The sequence below is a fragment of the Benincasa hispida genome, chromosome 3 (genome assembly GCF_027475165.1).
Source record: "Benincasa hispida cultivar pf3 chromosome 3, pf3_genome.v1.1, whole genome shotgun sequence".
Lineage (NCBI taxonomy): Eukaryota > Viridiplantae > Streptophyta > Magnoliopsida > Cucurbitales > Cucurbitaceae > Benincasa > Benincasa hispida.
This window is the reverse complement of record NC_143480.1, coordinates 4227970-4255440: the sequence shown is the minus strand read 5'-3', so window position 1 is coordinate 4255440 and position 27471 is coordinate 4227970. Positions and strand designations below refer to the sequence as shown.

General features: G+C 37.0%; 2 protein-coding genes and 1 long non-coding RNA gene across 5 annotated transcripts; 2 read left to right on the top strand and 1 right to left on the bottom strand.

Moving 5' to 3' along the window:
• The first annotated feature begins 832 nt into the window (after positions 1-832).
• GPS1 (geranyl diphosphate synthase 1) lies at positions 833-22570 on the top strand. Of its 3 annotated transcripts, none has more exons than XM_039027713.2 (12): positions 837-1323; positions 6671-6763; positions 8723-8803; positions 8944-9015; positions 9649-9780; positions 12371-12457; positions 12701-12772; positions 12882-12967; positions 13531-13663; positions 14136-14225; positions 21211-21309; positions 22182-22570. In XM_039027713.2, the coding sequence occupies exons 1-12, from the start codon at positions 1177-1179 to the stop codon at positions 22359-22361; spliced, it is 1272 nt and encodes a 423-aa protein (XP_038883641.1). In that variant the 5' UTR covers positions 837-1176; the 3' UTR covers positions 22362-22570. The 3 variants fall into 3 exon arrangements, with proteins under 3 accessions (XP_038883644.1, XP_038883641.1, XP_090167953.1); XM_090311827.1 differs by lacking the exon at positions 837-1323 and adding an exon at positions 5236-5529; XM_039027716.2 differs by lacking the exon at positions 6671-6763 and having other exon boundaries at positions 833-1323.
• On the top strand, positions 14361-16359 carry LOC120074558 (uncharacterized). The gene is made up of 3 exons (XR_005481011.2): positions 14361-14501; positions 14622-14668; positions 16224-16359. It is a non-coding gene; the product is annotated as an uncharacterized LOC120074558 (long non-coding RNA).
• A 972-nt stretch (positions 22571-23542) lies between the features above and the next one.
• Positions 23543-27050, bottom strand: LOC120072824 (Chaperone DnaJ-domain superfamily protein). The gene is made up of 7 exons (XM_039025336.2): positions 26462-27050; positions 25319-25836; positions 25160-25227; positions 24612-24665; positions 24318-24407; positions 24022-24198; positions 23543-23872 (listed from the first exon to the last, which is right to left on the bottom strand). Exons 1-7 carry the CDS (start codon positions 26938-26940, stop codon positions 23831-23833), a joined length of 1428 nt encoding a protein of 475 aa, XP_038881264.1. The 5' UTR covers positions 26941-27050; the 3' UTR covers positions 23543-23830.
• Positions 27051-27471: the final 421 nt, after the last annotated feature.

The window sequence follows — 27471 nt, the reverse complement described above, 5'->3', positions numbered from 1 at the left end:
CTTCTTGGTTTTCTTGTTCTTCATTCAAGCTTTCTTGCACGGGTTTTTTTACCTTTGTTCATCCTACTGAATTCTCGAGCCAATTGTTCAATGGCCAGTTTCATGTCATTTACTGTAGATTGAACATTATGCAGTCCTTCATTGAGATTTTCCACAAAATCTTCTACTTGTTGCAACCGAATTAAGGGATCTTGGAGACGAAGAGGCTTCCGCCTCATTAGGGGGGAGGAGGGGGATTTTTGGGATTCATTCCCGTCATCAGGTCATCGTTCACGTGGGTGCTCTGATACCAAAACTAATGCAATCAAATCTTGGAGAAATTTTGGAGCTAAAATCTGAAATCTTTATTGAATCAATAAGAGAAAACAAGACCACCTTTAAATATACCCAAACGTGAAGGGTGTATTCACACCTAACTAACTTAACTTTAACCTAACGAAACCTAACTCTAACCTCTTTAAATAGACCCAAAGAGGAAGAGCTTGTTCACACCTAAACTAAAAATGTTTTACAAGAATATAAAGAGAATAAGAATACAAGAATTACTAAAATATCCTTACATCATCAATATAATATTATAGTATTTTTATTCAGTAGAAGACTAGAAGTACATAATATAATTAATAAAAGTGAAATTCAAAAGCTTATCCATCTTATTCCTTATTTAGATAATAGCTCAAGATTGTATGCATTGTACATATTTACGTATTGCAAAATTGAACTTTAACCTAAAAGTTAACGACATATACTTGATTTTGTTTTAATAGTGAAGATACACAGATAATAGATTAACAAAAAAGAAATAAAGTCTAAAAGTTGTTATACAATAATTGGAAGAGGAAGAAATTATACAATTTCAAATTGGAAATGTGTAAAAGGAAAAAAAAAAAAAAAGCGTCAATGAATTTACAAATGAAAATATGGAAAAATAGAAAAGGGCAAGCTTGAGGAAATAGGTGGTAGGAAGGCGCGTTCTATTTTGAGTTTTGCACCGCTAAGTGTATGGCTGTGCTTCGCCGTCGTCATCACAAAGGCTTCAGCGGCGGCGCTCTATTTTGTATCACACTCAGATTTTTCTTCTTCTACCTCTGACCTTTCTCTTATTTTTCTCCTCTGTACCCTTTCCCCTGTGAAGAAATACCATATTCTCTGTAACAAGTTTTTGGGAGGTGGAGGATGTTGTTTTCTCGCGGACTTTCCCGGATTTCGAGGATTCCCAGAAACAGTTCCCGTTGTCGGTGGTTTCTGTCTCATCGATCAGATACTCGTCCATTTCTTATACCCAAAGTTCTGTTTTTGCATCCTTCGGAATCCGATCGCCAGGTAGATGCCACTTGCTTATTTTCATTTAGTTTTTTTAGTTATTGGGTTACTTAGGAAAGCAGTTTCTTTGTGTTTTAGGAGTTTTAAGTCCAGTTGATGCAAAAAAGTAAAGAGTGTCATGTGTTTGAACGAAGATCCGAACTGATTGTTGTAATGGGCAATTGAGATGAGGGATTGGTTTGTAAATTTCCATGGCTACTTCATGGCCTGTTAGTGGGGATCATCCATTCTCTTCCCGTCTCGTGAGAATTTAACTTGGTTGTGCTCGAGGCTTGTAATGGGTTTAGCCGACTTTGTCATGCACTAACGTGAAGTATCTATCTATTTAAGTTGCCCTATTAACCTTGAACTTATACTTGAGTTTTCAGTCAATATTGCCTTGTTGAATTGAAAAATGCCGTGCTACATTTCTTCTTGTCAACTAGTTTGATACGTTTGGTAAGGAAACGCGATTCTATCTCTTAATTAGGTCTTAGGAAGTGTATCGTAGACATTTTTGGTGACTTTCTTATGAAATCAAACACAAAACTGGGACCTTCACCGTGGTTGCTCCACTCAGTTCCTATTCAATTCTGAGGCTTAGGGCTGGTCTTTGGATACCTTGGGGAAGTTTACGGTTTCATCTTGGATGGTTCATTTGATTAGTTGCAGTGGGGAGGAGACTGGAGAGGAGAAGGCCACAGTTTGAGGTTATTTGGAAAGGTCCTTATCCAAAAAAGACAAAGTTCTGTTATGGGAACTTGATCATGGAGGAATAAATGCCGGAGGTAGGATTCAAAGTAGATTTCCCTATCAGTCTCTTTCACCCCTCTGCCGTGTTTTGGACTTTTAATTTCCAAGTCCTAAAGACCAAATAAGTTCCCACTCAATTCTGTCTTTTCAATGGATTGCCCCATGCAAATTCTGGAGGTCTTCAGCTGAATTAACACTGATGATTTTGTTATGAAACTCTTCGTTCATGATACTTTGTCCTTAATGATGCTTTTTGTGCAATCACGTTAATGAAATTCAACCACATCTCATGAGCTCTTCTGTTCTCATGTAAAATTCGGTGAAAATTTATGAAAATCATTAATTTATTGTATTATCCTCCTTGGAGTTGTCTTTTTTGATTGGAACAATTGCTTTCATTGAGGAAAAATGAAAGAATACAGGGGCATACAAAAAAGAAGCCCACCAAAACACCCCATCTAAAGGAAGGGGTTCTAGCTAAGTAAAATGTTTCCTATAGAATAGTTACAAAAAAGCTTCAAAACAAAAGCCCAAAGTGGAACATGAAATCTAACGTGAAGTATCTATCTATTTAAGTTGCCCCATTAACCTTGAACTTATACTTGAGTTTTCAGTCAATATTGCCTCGTTGAATTGAAAAATGCCGTGCTACATTTCTTCTTGTCAACTAGTTTGATACGTTTGGTAAGGAAACGCGATTCTATCTCTTAATTAGGTCTTAGGAAGTGTATCGTTGACATTTTTGGTGACTTTCTTATGAAATCAAACACAAAACTGGGACCTTCACCGTGGTTGCTCCACTTAGTTCCTATTCAATTCTGAGGCTTAGGGCTGGTCTTTGGATACCTTGGGGAAGTTTATGGTTTCATCTTGGATGGTTCATTTGATTAGTTGCAGTGGGGAGGAGACTGGAGAGGAGAAGGCCACAGTTTGAGGTTATTTGGAAAGGTCCTTATCCAAAAAAGACAAAGTTCTGTTATGGGAACTTGATCATGGAGGAATAAATGCCGGAGGTAGGATTCAAAGTAGATTTCCCTATCAGTCTCTTTCACCCCTCTGCCGTGTTTTGGACTTTTAATTTACAAGTCCTAAAGACCAAATAAGTTCCCATTCAATTCTGTCTTTTCAATGGATTGCCCCATGCAAATTCTGGAGGTCTTCAGCTGAATTAACACTGATGATTTTGTTATGAAACTCTTCGTTCATGATACTTTGTCCTTAATGATGCTTTTTGTGCAATCACGTTAATGAAATTCAACCACATCTCATGAGCTCTTCTGTTCTCATGTAAAATTCGGTGAAAATTTATGAAAATCATTAATTTATTGTATTATCCTCCTTGGAGTTGTCTTTTTTGATTGGAACAATTGCTTTCATTGAGGAAAAATGAAAGAATACAGGGGCATACAAAAAAGAAACCCACCAAAACACCCCATCTAAAGGAAGGGGTTCTAGCTAAGTAAAATGTTTCCTATAGAATAGTTACAAAAAAGCTTCAAAACAAAAGCCCAAAGCGGAACATGAAATCTCACCGAGGACCAAACCTTACAAGGGTTCGTTTCCCTACCTCTAAAAACTCTATTATTCCTCTCCCCCAAATATCCTAAACAGCCACACACACCCCAACAAACCACAAAAACCGACCTTTCTCTCTGAAAGGCAGATGGGGGAGGAACTCCTCGATCGTCGTGCGAAAAGTTTCTCTACCCAGTATTGCTGACATCGAACTCTTGCAAAAAGAAACTCCACATAGTCTTTGTATACTGACAATCCCAAAGGAGATGATCCAGGTCTTCCTCTGCCTTCCGACAAAGAATACAGCAAAAAGGCCCAACAGGTGAGGTTCTTCTCCTAACAAGCCTATCAAGAGTATTCACATGACCAAGCAAGAGTGGTCAAACAAAAAACCTAACTTTCTTAGGAATCTTAATCCTCCAAATCATATTGAACACAGAATGCCCAATGGGAGAGGGATCCAATAACATTCTGAAGAAGGATTTACAAGAAAATCCTTTACTAGGATTTGGACGCCAAATGCAAACATCTCTTCTCCCCTCCCTAATGATGCACCCCTCCAATAAAGAAAGAAGAGAGGCAACCTCCGTTGTTTCCCTATTGGACAAATAGCGACATAATCCAAAGGTAAAAGACACAGAATTCTCAGACCAACTCAAGAAATCCGAGACCAGGCAATTTTTAAAGGAAGATAAGTGATAGAGACGTGGAAAGACAGAAGAAAGAGCACTATCTCCCACCTACCAATCCTCCCAAAATACGTGCCCTTACCATCCCCCACAACACACAGAAGAAAATGAGAAAAAGTAAAATGCTCAAATGAAATATCTTTCCATGGTTTTCGATGTGTGCCTTTAACCCCTTTTCACCCCCCATTCAAAAGGATGGGTAACATGCTTACTCGCAATGATCCTACGCCACAAAGCCTCTGGCTCAAGGGCGTAACGCCAAAGCCACTTAGCCAACGAAGCTCTGTTGCGAGTCCTTAAATTACTAATCTCCAACCCCTCCTTGGAGTTGTGATTTGATGAAGTAAGTTTTGATGCACTTGCACTTGACCTTTCCCCCGAGGCTCTGGAATATTAGGTTGGGAATTTATTGAATTGGAGGGTGTTTCTAGGGTGGAGGGTTCGTGGGTAGAGAAGCCTGGAGTTTGACCCTCTAAAAATGCTTTTCTCTAGTTAGTGTAATCAATCATTTGAGGAACTTTCATGCCCTCTTTGTATCTCTCCCTCTTCTTCCCTCCCTCCCCTCTCATTTTAATAAAGTTATATTTTTATAATAACAATTGGATTTCTTTTTAACTAGTCTTATTTAGTTTCTTGTTGGTTTGCTGTACTCTTTATCATAAGACTTAGTTCTCTTGAACTAAGTATCATTATGTAATCTCTCACGACTTTTATTGCCCTTTTGTAATTTCATACTATTAATGAAATTATGATCGTATGTTTCTCATAAAAAAAAGAAAGACTTAGTTCTCTTGACAACATTTCTAATAGGAATTGGGGGAATTCGTAGGTAGGTTGGTTTGGGTTAGGGTTAGGTTTAGAGAAAGTATGGACCCAAATTAATTCTTCAAGTTGCAAATTCAACCACTTCATTAAACCCTAGTTAGGCGATGACGAATAACGTGAGAATTGATGTTTGTATTATTTACCATCACAGTCCATCAATCAACCTTTGTGGAAGGTAGACAAATACTGGATGCCTCATTGATTGCTAACAAAATCATCGAAGATTGGCATGCTAAGAAAATTAAAGGGGTGGCCATCAAGCTCGACATTGATAAAGCTTTCGACAAGGTGGATTGGGATTTCCTTGATGAATTATTAATTGCAAAGGGTTTTGGCACAAGATGGAGACAATGGATCAAAGGATGCATATCTACCACAAATTTCTCCATCATTATAAATGGCAAACCTAGGGGGAAATTTAAAGCAACTAGGGGCCTTAGACAAGGTGACCCATTACCACCCTTCTTGTTCATTATCATCATGGATAGTCTTAGCAGAATCCTCACTTTGGTGGATACAAAAGGCTTTATTAGCGGATACTCAATCCCAAGCTCACATCACAACATCAATCACCTCCTTTTTGCTGATGACACTCTACTTTTCTCCATTAGTAATGAGAGGATGATCGAAAACCTTTTTAATTTAATCGCTTTTTTTGAATTTGCTTTTGGTCTCAACATCAATAGACAAAAATCAGAATTCCTAGGTATCAATTGCGAGGATGATTGGGTGGTATCTATTGCCAATAGATTTGATTGTAAGGTTGGGATGTGGCCTACCACATATTTAGGTCTGCCCCTTTATGGAAAACCAGTATCAGTTACCTTTTGGCAGTCAATTCTAGACAAAATTGACAAGAGACTTCACTCTTGGCAATACAACTTCCTTTCAAAAGGAGGTAGACTGACCCTTCTAAAAGCAACCTTATCTAATCTACCTGTCTACTATTTATCCCTGTACCATGCCCCTAGGAAAATTATTGATGTCATTGACAGATGTTTTAGAAACTTTCTTTGGTCGGGTCATAGGGATAGCAAACTATCTCATTTATTAAAATGGGACAAACTGAAGAAACCTTTGGATGTAGTAGGATTGGGATCACTGATATTAAACAACAAAACAAAGCCCTCCTTGCCAAATGGATTTGGCGTTTTCATTTGGAGAAAGACGCCCCTTGGAGGATCTTAATCAAAGCTAAATATGGATCACACCATTAGACATGCGAACGGGGATATTCTTAATCAAAGCCAAATATGGATATCCATGGATTTCATTTAATCGATGAAATTGTTTCGTATCCCCAAAAAAAAAAAAAAAATGCTAGATCTTATTCCATATTTTATGCTGTTTAGTGTATATTGCCTTATCCTTGAATTTTATTATTCACTTGGATCTGAAGACAGCCACAATGAAATACACTGCTTGAAATATTATGTTGTATTATAGCATTTCATGTTATATCATGATCCAATGGCATACTTTACGATTATTGATTAGGTATAGTCTATTACACATTATGAATCTCAGAAGTTCAATATATTTGCTTGTGTTAAAATCTTCATTGTTACTATTTGGGCAATTGATAGGCTCTAGGATGCAGAGAAATCATGTACTTGGCTTCTCCCACTTTTCATGGTTTGGGACGTCAAATTCATCATCAGAGCAGCTCTGTAGTTGAGGTAGATCGTCATTTTTATCAGGTTTCTCTTATTGTACATGTTCTTCTATGATAAGGTTCAAGATAATATTAATAAAGTCGGCCAATGTGACATAGTGATAAAAACAATAATAAAAAGGAAAGGGAAGGGTGTATTGCTTCTCTGTGTGCCAACCACTTACTGAAGGCATAGAACTAATGTGACATATCACTTGTCATTAGGCAAGAGGCTGGAGCAAATAATTTCACTTCCAATGGGCGTTTTTCAAAAACCTGCTAAAATCAATGTAAAGATGAAAACGTGAATGAGAAAACATGTAAACCTGCTAAAATGTGAAGTTCCAGTAGGGGTGATAAATCGGTCCGTCAATGTTGGTTTTAGGCTAAAATCGATGCGGACCACCGACATGTCAGTTTATGTTGGTGATGGGGATGCTAGTGATGCTGAGCCATTGATGGTTGGTTTTGACTTTGACAAAGCTAAACAAGAACGATGAGAATTTGATGGAAAAAAAGAATGATCAAAAAGAAAAAAAAATTGAAAATAACATGAAAAGACGAGAGAGTGAGAAAAGGAAGAGAAAAAGAGACATCCGGCGGTCGCTCCAGAGCTCTAGTGAAAAAGATGCTCCAGTTAAAAAAAAAAAAGGAAAAAAGAAGAGAGAAACTGAAAAAGAAGGAAGAAAAATGAAAAACCGAAAGGAAAAAGGAAAGATTAAAAGAAAAAAAATAAAAAAATAAAAAATATATTTTTAAATTTTAGATAGGTAATGATTACCTACAGCTGGTTTTGAAAACCAGCGCCTTTTAAATGTGTTGGTCCTGTCTTCTTTATTTTTTATTTTTATAAATGTATATTTCGGTCGATATGAACCGTTATGGGTTCTCAGACTGATTTTTGCCATGTGCAAAACCGACTCCAGCAGTAAATAGCATTAAACTGACTGACCGAAGTTGGTGCAGTCGGGTTGGTTTTTTGGTATTCTTTGCTCATCCCTAGTTCCAGGGGATAATAATCCACTTTAGTTTGACATTCTGGGAATTGTCACCTTAACTGTCTAATATTTTATTTGTGGCTAGCACAAGTTTTGAAGAGTTAATGCTGCAAAAACTTCCTTTATGTTTACCTTTTGTTCTCAGATTTGATAATCACTCTTCTATTAAGTTTAAAAGTTCTACATGGATGAGCCATCAGCCATATATATAATGGTGCAAACCGAATGGAAGAAAAATACCTCAATCTGTTTATCAAGTACTTGAGGAGAAAAGGAACGAGTATATATATTCTAGTTTTTAACTAACTACCAACTAATCCAATAATTTGGAAAATACAAACAGTAGCCTAAAAATAAAACAATTCCAGCCTTAAAGATATAGGCTACCTCATAAGATGTCGTCACAGCCGCAATCGTCTGGTACTGCATAATCCTTATCCTCAAATTTTTGTACCATAACTGACACATATTTCACTTATGGTCATTCAATATATCCTTCAGCAAAAATAAGTGCAGATCAAAAGTTCAGAAGCAAATGGCTTTAGCCAATTAATTGCAAACTTCTATTTCTAAAACTGTTCATATTTACTTGTGTCTCACTTTGAATGGATTGGTTGATTTAGAGGAGGCTATCCAATTAATCCGACATTTTGGAATTCTATCTATTACACATATATGTTGTCCATAAGAAGGTTGGTTTTTGAAGCGTTACAACTTTATTGTGCTGTTTTTTCTTCTTCATATTCATTGTTTCATCCTCAAATAATCTATCACTCTTATACTATATTTAAAACCCCATCCTTCAATTAAATCGATGTAGAACAGCCGCTAACCGATGTTTTCCTTTCGTTTATGTAGCAAGCATCAATCTCTTTGTTTCATTTTCATTGCATTTCAGTTTGCAGGCTATGGAACTTGGTTTACTGATTAGTAGTTTTCTTGACCCCTTTCATAGTCTACTCCTTATATCATGATGAAAATTTCAGGAACAGCTTGATCCATTCTCACTTGTTGCAGACGAGTTATCGCTTCTTGCCAATAGACTACGGGCAATGGTAGTTGCTGAGGTATCTGATTCTTTTGTTCTCTGGTTTCTTTAACAATATTAATGTCTTCTAGGCTAGGCTTGAAGTGGTATTCTTAAACAGGGTTCTAATTATAGGTGGATTTTTCTCACACAATATTGTTTATAACTTATCTCATACAGGTTCCAAAACTTGCTTCTGCTGCCGAATATTTCTTCAAAATGGGAGTTGAAGGGAAGAGATTTCGTCCAACGGTATTTGTTTGTTTGTTTCTTTGCTTTCTTTTCTTTTTTATGGGAACGACACTTCTTGGATGTTAGTTGCCATTCTAGAGACATTGCTTATTTTTCCCAATATGTATATTTTAATTCAACGTGGAGTTAGGAAGGACAAAAAAAATAATAAAAGTCTAGAGTGTGTGTTCCATAGTTTCAAAATTTTTAAAACAGACTCTAGAGTTCCTCCTCCAACCTCTTTTTCGAGAGAATGGGCTGTTTTTGGGGCATGCTGGGTTGTATGCTATTATGTGGAGTCTGGTGAGAGAAACAAGTTTTTTTTAAGGACGTTTGGGACTTTGTTAGATTCTCTGTTCCTCTTTGGGTTTCTCTTTTTGTATGTGTGTATTCATTCATTTTTTTCAACGAAAGTTTGGTGTTTTCATAAAAAAAAAAGAGAACAGTATATGTGCTGCTATTGCAGTAAGATCTTGCAACCTAATTGAAACTGAAACCATCTTTCATGACACCAAGATGGCAAACTACTACTTTGCATAGTTGGCTGTCTATTTATAACATATGTCGTTGGTAAAAACGAAAAGCAGCATAAATGATTAGTGTTTTGGTGTGATGTGGAGGGCGTATTAACATTTAGTGCATTTCTATGTGCAGGTTTTATTGCTGATGGCAACTGCTTTAAATTTGCCAATTCCTAAACCTATTCCTCATTTAGTAGGAGACAATTTGACAATGGATCTACGCACAAGACAACAATGTGTGGCTGAAATCACAGAAATGATCCATGTTAGTTCTATGTGCTTAATTTTTCTTTCATGAAATGTCTCCAGTAGAATTGCTTGTTTGAGCAAGGGTTCAAAAATAGGGGGCAAGTAAAAAATATTTTTGTTTGTGTATATTTGTTTTGTCCTATGAGAATGTTAATATAAATAAAGTGCATTTTAGAGGTGATTGATGCGTCATTTTTTACGAGCTGAAAAGGGATCTCTGGCCGTTGCATTCTGCAAATCAGATTTTGCGAAGTAGATGTTTGTATTATTTCCATTTGCTTTTTCTGATAGGGAGCTAAGGTATATATTATCAATAAGTCAGTTAAGTGTTATTTTCATTTTCAAACTTTTTGTACGTTGGCTTTTCTTCAATCAGAACATCTGAAAGTCTGAAACAAACACTCCTTAATTTGTATTAGCTATGGTTTCATTGAGAGAGAGGAGAGAGAAGTGGTTCCCCTATTACTGAAGTAGTTACAAAAAAGCTTTTCAATTGTTGAGTTTGACAAAATAAGAAGAGTTAAATGAATCTATCCTGAGAACTTCATCTAGAGGTTTAAAAGTTCTGTGTTCTCTCCATAAGTTCCACAGGACCAGCTAATGTTCATCTGCAGGTTTTACTTCTTCCCTCCAGCGGCCACCCCAAACAGAGATTGCCTATCAAACTCTTTCCAGGAGTCCCTCTTGTCATTCTTTCGTTCATATTTTGTCCTTCCCTTCTCCCTTCCCTGCTGACCCTGTTTTTCCCTCTCTCTAAAAGATTTAAATTCCAAAGACGGTAGGTCTTTGGGATGTTTTACGTGGGAGAGTTAATACCATAGAGTCATAGATTGCATTCAAAGACACTCTTTCTATGTTTAGTCCCCACAATGGATAGTGCATGTTTTATAGGAGGTATGGGGAGTACCTGGATCATTTGTTTTGAGACTGCCAGTTTGCTCACCATCTTTGGAGCTGCTGGCTGAGATCATTTGGAACAGTGTTGGGTTTGGAATAAACATGATGAGGCTAGGCTGGAGAAGGTGCTTTTGAGTTCTTCCTTCATGGAGAAGAGTAAGATTTTGTGGCAGGCTAGCTTCTACAATTCTGTGGGGAATTTGGCTTGAAAGGAATGATAAACTTTTTAGAGAGGTGGAGAGATCGGGTGGCTAGCATTAAATGTCCCTTTATGGTGCCTTGTCACTAGTTCTTTTTGTAATTATGACCTTGGTTTTTTTATGTTGGATTGGTGTCCATTTCTGTTGTTAAGATCAAACTCCTTTGGTTTTTTTTTTGCTCCCTTGTATATTTTTTTCACTTTTCTCAATGAAATCTCAGTTTCTAAGAACAAAAAATTTGATGTTGTTGATCTCCAACTTCCTAAGAAGACCAGAACTAATGGGTAGCCTCAGAAATATTATCTGTATCCTTTTTGTATCTGGATCTTGCTTAGGTTCTTATGGATTCTAGACTTCCACATTTTACAGAAGGAATCCTCTTGGTTTAGCATTGATTTTCAGTCAGAATGTATGTATGGAGCTGGTAGTGAACGCTCCTCTATTGTGCACCAACAAAGATTTGGCTGGCTACTATGAACGTTCAACAAATATCGTCTTTACATTATGAGCATTTTGACACTTATTAGTCACTTTTTTTTTAGATTTATCTACAGATTTTAAGAAGGATATTAGAGAAGGATAACTCTGAATTATAAATATAAAATTTATCTTTTATGCATATTGTATGCATATGTTGGATTTTAAATTTCATTCCCTATAAGTCTCAAATGATTCAAAAAAATATTTACCTGGTTTTGGATCATCTTCAAATCTTAAAATCTTTGTTATTGTTGTAATGTTGGAATCTATTTTGATAGAATGTTGTAACATTAGAATGTTTTTGTTATTGTTTTTTGTTTTGTTTTGTTATTGTTTTTTCCCCATTTTTTAATACAAATTCTTCAGATTTGCATGGTGTTTTGATGGTGAGATTAAGCTGAATTTGGAATAGCCACTGTCCGCAGAATGTTCAAAGGAAAAATGATCTATTTATTTATTTGGTTTATCATGATTAAGGCCCTTGTTTTGGGCTGTGGTTCCGAAGAAATTGCTGAGTTTTTAAAGTGCGAAAAAAATTATGAGTTGGCTAAATTTGCTTGTGCGTCCTGATGTTCTTTGTCTTAACTGAAATTAGGGTGGGTTGCAGCAAACTCCTTTGGTGTCTTGAATCCTTGCTGTGTTTTGGCTCTATCTTTTTGCTACATCAAAGATGCTTGTTTCTTTTTGCCCCTTTTTTTGCAATGTATCATCAAATGAGAAGATAAAATGAAAAAAGAAAAAAGAAAAAAAGAGGGGGGGAAGAGGAGGAAGACGAAATGTTTGCTCTATATTTTGTTCATTTCTTCACAGTGTATTTGCATATCATCTTTAAAATGCAAAGTTCATTGATGTAATTGAAAATATTCACATAAATTTAAAACATATATGATAGAAAGCGTGACTTTGTTGCGTTCATGTGGCCTGGTCATCCTTTCCAGCACTGTTACGGGAATTTTCAATGTTATCTCTTTATTATATTTCTCATTTTCTTAACGAATTTATGTCTTGAGAACGTTTTACACTTGCAAGGTGGCCAGCCTTCTACATGATGATGTATTGGATGATGCAAACACAAGACGTGGCATTGGTTCGTTGAATTTTGTGATGGGAAATAAGGTAGTCATCTATGAACAATAACTTTGAGTTGATGCTACTGCTGGTACACTTGGATGAGCACAAGGAAATTAATTAGTTACTCTCTTTAACATTTTGCACGAGAGGCATACCCATGTTTATTGAGTTGGACTCTTTTCTCATTCTTCATCACAAATATGTTCTCTATTTCATTACAGTTGTCTACAGAATTGTTTTGCTTGCTGAAGATTCTAGCATTCTTTGTAATCATGTTTGCTATTATAGATATCAGTTTTAGCTGGGGACTTTTTGCTCTCTCGAGCGTGTGTTGCACTTGCCTCTTTAAAAAACACAGAGGTATGCATTTACTTCCATTGTTGTAGACCGAGCAGTATTTACTTGGTATTGGAATCAGGCATCCATACAGCCTTGTTGAGTTTCTTCTACATTACCACTTTTTTTTTAGGTGGTATCATTAATAGCGCAAGTTGTTGAACATCTCGTGACCGGTGAAACTATGCAAATGACCACTACATCTGATCAACGTTATAGGTATGCTTTCACCTTTAGGTTGTAAATGTTTGAATTTCTTGTTGTGGAAAAGTGGATATCAAAACATGTTAATGTACTGCATTTCAACATTTCTCACTTTTTAATGAAGAGCAATACATTATCTGTGGATAGCAAAACATGATAACTATGTAGCTGTAATATTCTGAATCTGACAAATATATCTAATGAACGGCAGATGACCAGATAGTTTTGATTTAGCTTAGGGAAAAGGAGAGCAATAGTAGTGATAAGAAGGTTGTGAATCCTGAATAGTGGAGTCCTGATTGAACCAATGCACAACAGGTAAAGAAATATTTTAGATAATATTTTGATGGTCATGACACAAGAACAATCATTTTAGCTAGAGGACTACACTGCCGTGGCAAAGTTCTTCAGTATTGAACTTCCTAGTTATTGATGTCATTGCAGTTCATGGGAACAATCTCTGAACGCTATAGCATCTTATCTTTTTTAGATGTGCAATGGCAACCTTTTGTATAGCATATATCATTTTAATGCTGATGGCAAGTTGTGTTTTGACATCGAATAATTCTTAATTGCAGCATGGAATATTACATGCAGAAGACCTATTACAAGACTGCATCATTGATTTCCAACAGTTGCAAATCTGTAGCCCTTCTTGCCGGGCAAACAGCCGAAGTTGCAATGTTGGCTTATGAGTATGGGAAAAATCTGGTAATATGATTACTTAAGCTCTTTGGTTTCTTGTTCTCAATCTAATCCCCCTCCTCCTAGAGCCTTGTTAGGTGCACTGCTAACTATAATTAATTTCGGGCATGCTTTCATAATGGGGACTAAAACATTTTATTATTCTTTTACTTATGGGATACAACACTAGCTAGCTTCTCATATTGAAGGATGTATAATTCTTACAATTTCCCCCCATAAGCAAGTTTACGTTGTCTTGACTTTTTCTTTTCCCCTTAAGGGTTTTGTTTTATTTTTAATCACTAATACTGAAATGATTACTACAAGGACGCTTTCCTCTAAAGGTTTGCAGTGGTAGCATTCCTACATTACATAGAAGATGCATCATGTTGTATGGAGGATGCATATCATATGATGCTCTTATGTTTTGTCATTTGGCAAAGTTTTGAAATTACGATGTTTCTTTCTTATGGCTGACCCCTCTCTCTCTCTTTTACAGGGGTTAGCATATCAACTGATTGATGATGTTCTCGACTTCACTGGGACTTCTGCTTCACTTGGAAAGGGTTCTTTATCTGACATACGCCACGTAATCAATCCATTTGAGTAGATTATTTTTGCATCTGAAATTTTATTACATGACACAGCAACTGTTACTTTTCTATGAATAATTTGGACAAGGAACAATTTCATGAACGAAAAAGGTCACAAAGAGGAGGATAGGCCATTCTCCTGAAACCCAAAAGTTTCCTGAAAACTACCCCTCAATTGGCTTTGAAAGATATAAGAAAAATTATGTTAAACAAGGATTTGGACAAAGAAGACCTAGCGGCTAGACATTCCAGGATCTTCTGTTAAAAATTATGTGAGTATTAAGATGTTAACTACTAGTGAATTAGACAACAGCCTTTTAATTTTTTCTGAAAAATTAATCCCCCAAAATTTTTATGGCCTAATCCTCATTTTCTCCCTAAAATTTTCTTAGGCCTTGGGCGAAAAATTATTGAAGATTGAAGATGTAGATTATTCTTGGTGAGAAACCGAACTTTTATTGAGTAAGATGTAAGAATAACAAGGGCATATAAAAAAATAAGCCTAACAAAAAAGGTGTTCAAGAACTAACTAAAAAAGGGCTCCAATCCAACAAAATCAAATCAAGATCGTAATTATAAAATGACCTAGTAATGTAGGAATGTGGATGTGGGGTTGCTTGAGGAATGTTAGCTACTCCTTCCTCATCAATAGGAGTCCTAGGAGTAGATTGGTGGCAACAAGAGGTTTTAGGCAGGCAACCCTCTCTCACCCATTCGAAGGCAATGTCATTGAGCCTTTTGAGGTGGGAGAGGACAAGGTAGCCCTATCCCGTCTTCAATTTGCTGACAACACTCTTTTCTTTTGTTGGAGTAACGAAAATTCGTTTTTGATGCCGAATGAAATCCTTGCTCTTTTCGAGGAGATGTCGGGTTTGAAGATTAACAGGGGAAAATGCAATGTCTTGGGAATAAACTGTGTTGGGGATAAGATTAGAAGTTGGGCCGAGTGGGTGGGGTGTGAGGCCAGTAGTCTTCCATCCTTCTACCTGGGCCTCCCTCTTGGAAGTAACCCAAAGTCGGTTTCTTTATGAGATCTAGTTGTGGATGAAGTTCAAAGTACATTAGCCTCCTGGAAAGAAGGGTTTCTTTTCTAAAGTGAGCAGACTCACTTGATCAAGTTCATTTTGAGTGGCATCCCAATTTACTTCTTCTCCCTCTTTATAGCCCGTGTGAGGTGTAGAAGTGTCTAGAGAGGCTGATGCGTGACTTCCTTTGGGAAGGTATCGACGAAGGACAAGGCAGAGGGTCGCATTTGATCAATTGGGATGTTATCGAGAGACTGGTTTCTTTGGGGGGTTTTAGAAATTGGGAATCTTATGGGATGCGTAACGAAGCCCTCTTAGCTAAATGGTTATGACGTTTTTCCTCTGAGACCAACTCTCTATGGCGTAGGATCGTAGTTAGTAAACATGGCCCCCACCTTTTTGAGTGGTTGGCAAAAGGGATTAAAGCCACCCATCAAAATATGTGGAAAGACATTTCGAAAGAGCTCCCAACTTTTGTTCTTAGGGTTTGCTGTGTGGTTGGGTAGGGGAGATGTGTATTTTTGGGCAGGTCACTGGGTAGGGGGAGAGACCAGACCTCGTTGTGGGTTGTTCCCTAGGTTGTATTATTTGTCTTCTCTTAAAAATCATTTCGTTGCGTACTTTCTTGTGTGGTTTGGGAGCTCTTGTTCTTTTTCCTTCGGGTTTCGTTGTGCTCTTTCCGATAGGGAAACGATGGATGTGGCTACTTTTCTTTCATTACTTAAGATTCACCCTTTAGAGTTGGGAGAAGGAATGACAGAGTGTGGGACCCCAATCCTTTGGACGTGTTCTTGTGTAAGTTGAAATTTATTCAAACGATCAAAATTTAATCAATACAAGAGAGGAATTCTCTATTTATAGAGAATTACATATGGGATATGGTAACTAATCTTGGATTTTCTAAATTACCCCAATTCCTGTTACATCATAAATCTTTCTTTCAATGTTTGGTTGATCCTTCTCCCTCAGGTGTGTCGGTCTTCTCGATGCTTTGGAGGATTAAGGTCCCTAGAAAGGCGAGACTCTTTATCTGGTAGGTTATTCACGGTCGTATTAGCACGCTGGACAAGCTTGTCTGGAAGCTGCCATTGTTGGTGGGCCTTTTTGCTCTATTCTCTGTCGGAAAGCGAAGGAAGACCTTGATCATATTCTTTAGCAATGTGGGTTTGGGAGCGTTGTGTGGGATTCTTTCTTCCAGACATTTGGTTTCATGGGTGCCTGTCATAGGGATGTTAGTGCTATGATCGAGGAGTTCCTCCTCAAGTTGCTGTTTGGGGAGAAAGGTCGGTTTCTTTGGCTTGCTAGTGTTTGTGCGGTCATTTGGGTCTTGTGCACTTTCATGTTTCTTGGTGGGCTTCGATTTTGAAGGCCTTCTGTAATTATTCCATAGATATGATTTTGTATAGTTGGAGTTCTTTCTGGTAAATGGTCCACTTCTTTTTGTGGGCTTGGTTTTTTATATACCTATGTATTCTTTCATTTTTCCTCAATGAAAATGGTTGCTTTTATTCAAAAAAATAAAAATAAAATGACCTAGTAATCGACACCCACAAAGTAGAATTAAACCTTGCTATCTCTCAAACTTCTCCACATGACCTCTTAACCTCTTTAAGAATTCTATTATTATGTTCAAGCCAATTACATCACGAAATAACAAAGAAAGTAGTGTGCCACAAGACTTTACCCTTCTCATGGCACGGTGAACTTAGAAGCACCTCCTCCACCGTAGTGTAATAGTTTTTATTCGATACTCAACATAACTCGAATGAAGTCAACCATTGAGGCCAAAGAGACGGAGGAAACTGGTATCTCCATAACAAATGCCAGAGATCCTCCTGCTGTTGCTTGCAAAGAAAGCACCATTGCGGGAACAACACAAAGGAAGAGTGACGCTGAACACAATCTATAGTGTTGACTCTCACATGTAAAACCTGCACCACAAATTTTACCTTTTACAGCAAGGAGAAAGCAGAGACGGAATGGGGCAGGGGAGGGACTTGAAGGACAGACAATAAGTGGAAAAAAGAACTACAAGAGTGGTCCCCTTAAAGCATAAAGTTTAGTTGCCCTTGAAACATGTGATGGCGGTGAAGAAGAGAAAGAAAGCTCATTGCATTTAATGTCTCTTGGTTAGAAAGAGGGTGACAAAATCCAAACAGAAACGAAGAGGAAGGATTAGAAGTTGGTGAAATGGAAGCCACATAATGCGACTTTTTGCTTGAAATATGATATAAACACGAGAACACCTCACGAACTGCAACTACTTGGTCTACTTCTTCTAAAATTCTTCTGTAGTTATAGCATAACTCATATTTACACCAGTTGGGCTTCTTTTTTGTGACCTGTTGGTGTGGGGCTATCTCATCTTCCCCTCTGTATTTTCCCTCTCGATAATGAAAGTTATGTTTCTTAAAAAAGAAAACAATCCTCCCAAAAGTAAATACTCAAACTGTTCCCCGCAAAACATCTAATAAGCTAAGATAAGGAAGGGATACTAGAGGCAATGACTTTCTAGAGGTGATTACTAGGGAAATTGATGGCGCCGCGAGCAACTCTTTGAAAAGGGTGAGTGCCATGCCTACTCACAATGTCTCTGTGTCAAAGAAAAAAAAAGTCAACATTCTGGAATAAGTGCCACAACCATTCAGCTTGTAGAGTTTCGTTATGTGATCTGAAGCTTTCGATTCCTGGACCCTTTGACCTCACTTTTTTAGAGGGATCACAGTTGGGTAAGGTCCAAACATGTTCTTTAGATTGGGTGCACTTGTTTGAAGACTAGATTGACAGAAAAACTTTTTGGACCGGTCATACACCTTATTTTCCATGCATAGGTTAGGGACTTTGAGCTTCCTTGTAGTGGTAGCCAAATTAGTGGGAGCTCTAAACTTTGTTAGAAATACAACCAGGGAAATTGGTGCCCCCACTAGCAATCCATTCAAAAGGGCAAGGGCCATACCTCCTCACAATGACTGTTTGCCACAACATCCACGAAAAAGTGTCACAACTATTTAGCCAGCAAGCCTTGTTACGTAATCTAAAGTTCCCAATTCCTAGACCACCTGACTTTACTGGTTTAACTAGAAATTAGAATGCCACACTTGTCAAGGGAGATCACATCTGAGGTCAGGTCCAAACGTGTTCTTTAGGGTTAAGTTTAGGAAGACGACATCTATGCTACGGTAAGGTCCAAAAAGTGAATCTTTTTTGAAACTTGTCATGCATCTTCATCTTTACATGCATAAATAAAAACCACATTTTTCTTCCACTTTTGAAGCTTCCACTTGATCTTATATTTAACTGAAATTTGAAAGTGTCCTGCCAAAGTAGGACCCTTAAAGCGAGATGCTATTTATAGAATTAGGGAAAGAAGTTTTTTCCTTGACCTTATGAACTTTGAACAGGAATGGAGAACATGATCAATAAAACTTTTGAACAAGAAACAATAAATTTGTTTTAAAAAATGAAAAGAGACTAATGCTCAAAAGAAACAGACCCCAAAAGGAGTAAAAATACTAACGAGTGATCATGTCCTCCTTTTCTATTCAAGATATCATTAAATTGCAAATGAGTGATATGCATTTGGTTTCGTTCTATTTTAGATTATTTAATACCATCTAAATAGAGGCTACTTGTTTGGATTTTTGACCAGCTTACCTAGCATCAACAAACCTGTTTTGTATCTTTTTCTTGCTTGTTCGCTTCCATTTTTCCCTTTTGCTTTCTTGTTTCCTCCGTTCCCTCTCGCTTTTGCTCCCTATTCCCCATCCTTGCACTTTTTTCTTGTTTTTTTCTTTTTCATGCTCTGACACTTTCTTTTCCCCTTCTTTATTCTCCGTCTTCTTTTCCCTTTCTTTATTCTCCGTCTTCTTTTCCCCTTCTTTATTCTCCGTAAAAAGTCAGATCTAGTTGCCCAAAAGCCATAGCCCGTAGAACTAGGTCTTTTCCAACAAGGCCTAGATCAAACGTTGGACTTCCATATGATTTTTAACTCGTCCCACTTTCTGCTAACAAACTAAACGTGAAACATAAAGTTGAAAAGAAATCTACATCTTCAGACGAATTTATGTTCGATCCCTTGTAGCACAATGAATATATGAATGTCAAACTTAATCGATGAACGTGTTTCAATAAAATTGGATGGGAAAACTTTGATTTTGAAAGAAGTATAGGATTCAAATTTTCGTATGAACAAAAACATGTAGCGGAAGGGAAAAGAGGGAGTGAGACTGAGAACAGAGGGAGTGAGAAGGGGAAAAAAAATGAAAAAAGGGGGCGAGAGTGAGTGAGAAAGGGAGGAAAAAATCCAAAAAAAAGATTTGCTGACAATAGCTATAGGTTAGAAAACTTATTTTGAGAATTGCAGGAAATTTTTGTGGGACAGGCAAAAAGTCGATAGAGGTATCCATTCAATTAAATGGGAAATTGTTCAACTTTCCACTAAAGAAGGGGGCCTTGGCTTGACTGATTTGAAAAAAACCGAATAATGGCCTCTTAACAAAATGGATTTGGAGATATCAAACCGAGAAGAATGCCCTTTGGAAATTCATTATTGATGCAAAGTATGGTTCACCATTACAACCACAAAATAGGCTCCTTAAAAGATAAAAAGGACCCCGGGTACACATAGTTAAGATGAGTGACCTCATCCTTGATAACATTGTTCATGTGATTGGCAATGATCGTAATACTTTATTATGGAAAGACCGTTGGGTGGGAACCACCCCTCTTAAAGATGCTTTCCTAAGGCTTTTTGCTCTATCCGACCACAAAGAGGCCTCCATTGCTCAATGCTGGAACCATGACCATCAAGCATGGGACCTTGGAATGAGACGTAACCTAACAGAAACCGAGATTATGGAATGGACTACCATGTCCTCTCTGCTCTTGCCCTCAATCAACCCTACAGCGAATGATACTTGGAGATGGATTCTTGATAAATTTGGTCAGTTTTTATCAAAGTCAATCACTCCACACATGGCCTCTAGAGGACATAATCAAAATGCTTCTCTCTACATGAATATTTGGAAAGGTCCCATCCCAAAAAAGGTTTGGTTCTTCCTATGGGAAGTCAGTCATGGTTGCATAAATACTGCAAATGTTCTCATAAAAAAGGCCCCATGGATTTCATCAGCTCCTAATTGGTGTGTTCTTTGATGGCTCCATTATGCATGTATTGATCTTTTGCAACTTTGCTCAATCATTTTGGGAGAGAATTCTACGGTATTTCAACTACAATATGGTGTTCTCAAATGACCCTCTCACTTTATTGAATGTGCTTCTTATTGGCCACCCATTCAAAGCAAAGAGGGAGATCTTGTGGACCTTCATTATCAAAGTATATTTATGGCTCATTTGGAATGAACGAAACAATCGGGTCTTTGAAGATAGAGAGATGAATTTCACTCGCTTTTTTTATCATCTTTTGTATATAGCTCTCACTTGGTGTAAACTCACCCCATCTTTTTGTGATTACAGTCTTACATCTCTCACTACACAGTGGAATACTATTATGTAGTCTCACACGGCAATTTGTCCTTTTGTAATTTCATACCATCAATGAAATTTTTCGGATGGTTTCTCATTTAAAAAAAGAGAGAGAGAAAACTATGTCAAATTTCATTTGGGCTCTCAAATATTTAGGTTAATCCCGTCAAAAGAAAAAAAGAAAAAAAACCCATCTAGTTCCAACAATCTTCTGAGGACATTGATTATTATGATAGTAAAAGGAAATGGAGATAGAGAAGATGAGGAAGTCGGTGGCTTTTGTTATCAGAGAAAGATGTAGTGTACATCATCTAGACAGAGATGGTCTATAATATCTGTTACACTTCCTTACCACCCTCCATCCCACACCGCACATAAATAATAAAGAATACTTTGACCTTTTTGATTTCTGTTTGCAAGATTTTGATACTTGTTGTTTTACTTTTTTAAACTACATGGAAACTTTGTGCAGGGAATCATCACAGCTCCGTTATTATTTGCCATGGAAGAGTTTCCCCAGCTGCGTATGGTTGTGGAACGTGGTTTTGACAATCCTGAAAATGTTGATATTGTAAGTTATTTTCAAGTACTTATGTTACATATATGATCCCCCTATCATTTCTTAGTTACCATTTTCTTCACATGTTAATGATCTCTGATAACATTGTATATGACCACCTTTCCAAACACTTTATAAATTCCTTGGTGTCTGTGACGTGATTTAAGTACGGAATTACATTCTATCCCCCTCTCCTTACAACGGAAGTGGTACATATTGTACAGCTGGAATCCTTTCTTCAACGTGTCCTAAAATTTCCCTTTTCTTATGTCTGTAACTTTCAAATTTACATACGGAGGGCTAATTTGATATTTGGATTCTCTGGGAGACTGATAGTTTTGACTATGAAGAATCCTTGGATTTGCTGCTACTTGCAAGTGCAGTTGGCGTTTTGATGGTAGACAACTAGACCTTCAGCTGCTTGATAGAGCTTTTGTTGTTAGTTCTGCAAATTTTCTCAGCAGCTTAAGTAGACTCCACATGAAATTCTTAAGTTTGTTCAAGTCTAATATGATATATTGGTATATCTTTTAAACTCTTCTTCATTCAAAGATGTATTTTTCATATCCTACTTAGGCTCTCGCTCTTCTAGAGATTTGATTAATATTATGATACAATAATCTTATCAGTTCCTGGTTATGTGTGGGCCACACTTCTTTAAGGCCCTACGGGGGTCTGCCCCTCAGAAGCAGAATCTATGGGCTTCTGAGAGCCTCGGCACAGAGAATCTCCTCGCCCTTCTCATGCACCATTCTCCCTTCTCTTGCACCTTTGCATGCCCACATTTAAGCATTATGATAGTCTTTTTGCTGTTTGCCTGTTTCATTTACTAGAATGGATCGACGAGTATCTATTGGAAGCTGATTGATTTGTTAAAAATGCAGGCAATGGAGTACCTTGGTAAGAGTCGTGGAATTCAACGTGCGAGAGAGCTAGCAGCAAAACATGCCAATCTAGCTGCAGAAGCTATCGATTCTTTACCTGAGAACGATGATGAAGACGTAAGAAAGTCGAGAAGGGCGCTTGTAGATCTCACTCAAAGAGTCATTACACGAACGAAGTGATAAATCAGATTAGTGTATACCACCAGCATAGATAAAACTATATCTTTTCCAGAGGGACAAATTACCCTCAATTTTTTTTAACCATCAATATTCTTTTAATTTATCAGCTTTTCATTTCAATAATTCCTCACAAAACCTATATTTACCTCCCCCCTTGTGTAAATTAAACTGTGGAGCATGAACCGACCCAGAATTTTGTTTTGGAATTCCATACTGGTGCACCACTTCCTAATCTTCTCTTGGGTCCCTTTGTTTTTATCTTTGAAAACTTCTCACACGTCAGGACCTGTTTTCCAATTCCACAGCTCTGAAATTGCCATCTTACCTTAAATCTAGTGCCTGCCTTGGGGTTTAGTTGGGTTTTTATTTTTATTTTTTTAAATATTAAATATTATGGGTTATTTTTAAATATAGAAAATTAAATCAAAAAATTTACAATTTTACTATCTAGATCCATCGCAATAGATTACTGTCTATCTGTGTCATGATAATCTATCGTAAATATTTTAAGCCGTTATCATTTAAAATAATCTTTCAAATATTATTATTATTATTCTCATTTTTCGTTTATGAATGAAAAAGCTGTTTCTTTTTAAAAAATCATTGTTCATCAAATTATTTAGATAGCATTTATTTTTTTCTTTCTTTCTTTTTTTTTTTAAATAAATTTATTAGCTAACAGATATTTGTTCCACAATCAATTTGTTATCTAATCTAATTACAATTTTAGAACCAAGGTTGTTAGAGTTAGTGACCCTTTCATTAAATTGACTCGATTACTAGGAAATGGTTCTAGGCTCTGCCGTGATTACAGTTCAAAATTTGACTAGCCATTATTGTTTGGTTTAATTCGAAATTTTGATTACATGCACGTCTTGAAGCTTAAAATTACAACTTTAATTCTTATGGTTAGGAGAAAGTTATAATTTAGTCTTTAATTTTAAAAGTCTTGCAGTTTAGTAAATAATTCCTGTTTACAGAAGTTCTATCAAATTATAAGGATTAAATTCTAATTATAAATTATTTAGACTAAGTTTTAAATTTCTCCGATCAAATTTGTAATTTACAAAGACAACCACGATTGAGCTTTCTTCTACGGGAACCAAAAAAGTTGCTATATTGGCTCTGTTCCCCGAACTGCAACAATTTTCAATTTCCCTCAAGTTACAGAGACAAGAAAATAAAGAACAAAAAATTATATTTCACCTTCAAAATTTACATACATATAGATACAGGTATTACACGAAGAGGTAATTGTCCCTGATATTCTCATCTCATATGCTTTAATCTTCTAAAAGCAACGTGTAGGAATCTTGCAAGCAAATCAGATCTATGGATTTTTTGTATACTCACACTCTAATCCGTCGAGCCAAGCATGGGCCTTTCAGCTATTGATTATCCTGATCTGCCCTTTTGTAGTTTCAAACTTGCAGTAAACTGAATTTTGAAGGTTCCCAGTTGTCCATTTGTCAAAAGAAGGCATCTTGAGAAATGAAGGCTGTCCATGCTTCCTGTGGTCGTCGCATACAGAATAAGTTCGACTTCATAAAAACATAACGACCTGCCTTCTCATCTCATTTTTTGTTCTGGTAAAACTAGATTTCATGTTGTTTTTTCTAAATTGATATAGATGGTTCAGTGATTACAAAGAAAGAGTTACCTGGAGGATAGTGAAAGCTTTTTCAGCCACATATTTTTGCATGTCTGTTGCTCCTCTCTGCTGCAGCTTGTCCGGGTGGAGGCATAATCTTGCCTTTTGATAAGCTTTCTTCACCTGTGAACCCTCCATAAGGCTTGTAAGTGGAGTTACATGCCAGCCACTCCTGGGCCATAAAATCTGAATCATTTGTAAGCAAAACTATGTCAATTTGCATATCAACTTTGTGCCATTGCAGGATTCAAAAACATGAGAATATATTTTGGAGGGATTCTAATGTCAATTGAAAATTTTCTTACATGATGGAGCGTAGAAAGTAGCAACCGGATGTTGGTTTCCTTGCCGGACGACCACAACTTTATATCTTCATCTATATCCTCCATTTCCATCTGAAATTTTCACAACATGGTTACAAATCAAAATTTTCTCCCTTAGCAAAGAGACTAATAGCAATAGTGTTGCATTTCTGGTTAAAGTATGACCCATAAAGAAAATTGATTCAGGCTTGTTTCATATTAGCAATTGAATTGCCATGAACCTTTTCATACCCAAAGCAAAAATTAATTTTAATTTCATTTATATTAGAAGCTTACATCTTTTTCGGACTCTGCCTTTTCCTCTTCAGCTGACCAAATTCTTTCTTCTACCTTCAAAAAAATATAATGTAGAAGAAATGTCAAAAAAGTTGAACTAATAAACTTACTAGCAAATGAAACAAAAATTTCCCTTCATTTTGTAGGGAAGGGACTCACTCATTGAAAGTACAAAATAGTGAAAACTGAGAGTTGTTAAAATTTGTTCAATTTTCACATAGGGAATCTGCATATACCACACTTCATCTTAATCAGAGGACGTTGTTGCGTCTTATTGCTGCCTATTAATGCCTAAAAATTCTGGAATTGGGGTGTAAGAAAAACTTGTTTTATGTGGAAGGGATTGTTGGACAATCTAGATTGGAATGAGCTGTTTTTCATCCTTGAGATTTACTAAAAGGAATTCCAGCATCCAACCGTCTCTCTAGATGATTTCATCCATTAATACTTTTAAAAGGAATTCCAGCATCCAACCGTCTCTCCATCCATTAATACTTTTAGATGATCTAGACAAATTTTCTTATTGCCATTAGAAAACAAAGGCTTACCTCTGCAGATTGTGTTATGTCATGAACCCGTAATTGTTCACCAGAAATTTCACATGAAGCAGACCGTCCTTGATATTACCAAAGGAAAAAAAAGATAAATAAGCGTTGATCTCCAATATAACATAATTGTTAAGTCAAAGAAAGAAATGGTTGGAGTACCTTCTGTCTCAACGAACTGTTCGCTATCATTCAGTCTTGTGCTCAAATCTGTCTCAGAAGTTTGTGTATTGAACTTTTCTTTTGCCCAAGCAATCACTTCATCAAGTGCAACTGCTTCGTTTGTCCCCTCTCTGTTATCAGAACCAATTTCAATTACATAAGAGCTCATTACTTCATCATCTTCTTCTGCCAACACATTTATTTGAATATCAGGTTTGGCCCCTGACCCCTGACACAATGAAGAAATTGCAGATGACGGGGAATTAGGTTCTAAATCATCCATTGATACTTTCATGCTCCTGTATGAAGTTGGTTCGAGGCTAATAGTTTCCGGAGACGAGACTGGCCGAGGGAATCCAGAATAGGAGCTCCTAAAAGGTTCCTTGACCTCATTATCAACATACTGGTTTTCCATAGGGGCAGAACGGTTGAATGGGAAGAAGGACTTCCCTTGTTTCTTTTGATGCTCCTCTGGCTTCATCTTTGACGAGTTCCATTTTGTTGTGATATTGATAGGCCTGATGCAACCAAAAAGAATGATAGGTAGAAATCAATAGTAGCTTGATTTTGCAAAACTCATGACAAAAACATCCAGACTATGTTGCAAAGCTTTAACTGATGACCGAAATTGGCGCGAATTTCAACTAAAGAAAGAGATCACAACAAAAGGGTAATAATCAGACAAAAAAACATCTTAGAAAATTCATTCCAAGTGGGTTTCCAAGAATTTTGTTGCTTTTTCCATTGCTTGCATGTCACATAGATATTATGCAGAGAAGTAAGCGGAACTTCAATTTCTAATCCAGATAGCAAAAATCTCTCACTACATGCTGAAAATGGGCCTGAGTTTCAACTGGATAAACAACTTTTAGAATCAAATACGCATTCCTAACCATATTCAAATGTAAATAATATACAGCTTTTCAAAATCAAATAAAAATCTGCAGCCTCCAGACAAAATAGCAATCAGTTTCTGAGGAACTTTGATACACAAGAAGACGACGTACCCTCAACCCTTGTAGTTTGTCCACTACCCCATTAATCCACTAAAACCAAGGCATACTGATAGGGGTAAAACCGTCAAATTAATTGGAGTAGTTGGACAGGAAAACCTATACCGAGTCGGTACTAGACGCTACGTACCTGAGCTTCGCGGCGAAGGAGGATAACACGACGTCGTCACCGCTTACATGCCGGAAAGGGCTCGCCTCCTCGGAACTCAACACCGACGATGAGTTGGATTTCGACTTTCCCTTCGAGTTATGCCCTGACCTGTCTCTCGATCGCCTTTCATGATCGGATCCGAATATGTCGTTGTAAAACCCCTCGCCTCCCGCCGGAATCCTGAAAACTGGTAAGCTCCGACCAGCATTCTTTCCGGAAGAGAAGAATTCCGGCGGTCGGAACATTTCTTCGTAGAAGAAGTCGAACTGCTTGTGTCCGAATTCGCCAGAGAATTGCCGCGAGAGAACACTCCGCGGCGGACCACCAAAGACGTCGGAGAAGTCTTCTTGGTTCAGAGGTGCGGCGCCTTTGGAGAAGGACCGAATCGACGGCCCCTCAGTTGATCGCCGGCGAGGGAGGTCCGGCATCCCCATCCTCATTCTCCAAGACTCGTCCATTTCACCGGCGAGAAGGAAGGTTGGTCGCCGGGATATACTGTGCCGAGAAAGTGAATTAAGTTTATATATAAAGAGAAATGATAAAAAGGAGTTTTTTAAAAAAGTGATCATTTCCACTTCTTTATACAACATTCAGTTTTTATAATGAGTTAAATTATAGAATTATAATTTTCATTTTAAAAAACGAAACCAAATTTAAAAATTATGATTTCAATTCATAATTAACTGTCAATTTTGTGAAAATAAGTCCTATTTATGTATTTGATGAAGACTAGCACTTAAGAAAATTGGATAATTATTTTAAATAGTAAAGCTTTTGTAAATATTTTCAAAATATAGCAAAATGTCACTAGATAGATTTGATAGACACTGATAAATGTCATTTGTGGTCTATTAGACATCTGGTTATATTTGTAAAAAAAAATTGTTCATTTTTTTTTTTTATTTTTAAATGGTCAAACATTTTTTTGGTGTCAATAAATTTCTAAATGTTAAAAATTATTTATTAGATTTTTAACTTAATTTTCTGTT

Excerpts from the sequence above, each read along its gene's own strand:
- GPS1 (XM_039027713.2), top strand. The coding sequence starts at position 1,177 with ATGTTGTTTTCTCGCGGACTTTCCCGGATTTCGAGGATTCCCAGAAAC. Across the intron at positions 9,781-12,370 it reads AAATCACAGAAATGATCCAT|GTGGCCAGCCTTCTACATGA; the intron begins GTTAGTTCTATG and ends TACACTTGCAAG. Across the intron at positions 12,458-12,700 it reads ATTTTGTGATGGGAAATAAG|ATATCAGTTTTAGCTGGGGA; the intron begins GTAGTCATCTAT and ends TTGCTATTATAG.
- LOC120072824 (XM_039025336.2), bottom strand. The coding sequence starts at position 26,940 with ATGGACGAGTCTTGGAGAATGAGGATGGGGATGCCGGACCTCCCTCGC. Across the intron at positions 25,837-26,461 it reads TCCTTCGCCGCGAAGCTCAG|GCCTATCAATATCACAACAA; the intron begins GTACGTAGCGTC and ends TGGTTGCATCAG. Across the intron at positions 24,408-24,611 it reads AGGCAGAGTCCGAAAAAGAT|ATGGAAATGGAGGATATAGA; the intron begins GTAAGCTTCTAA and ends TGAAAATTTCAG.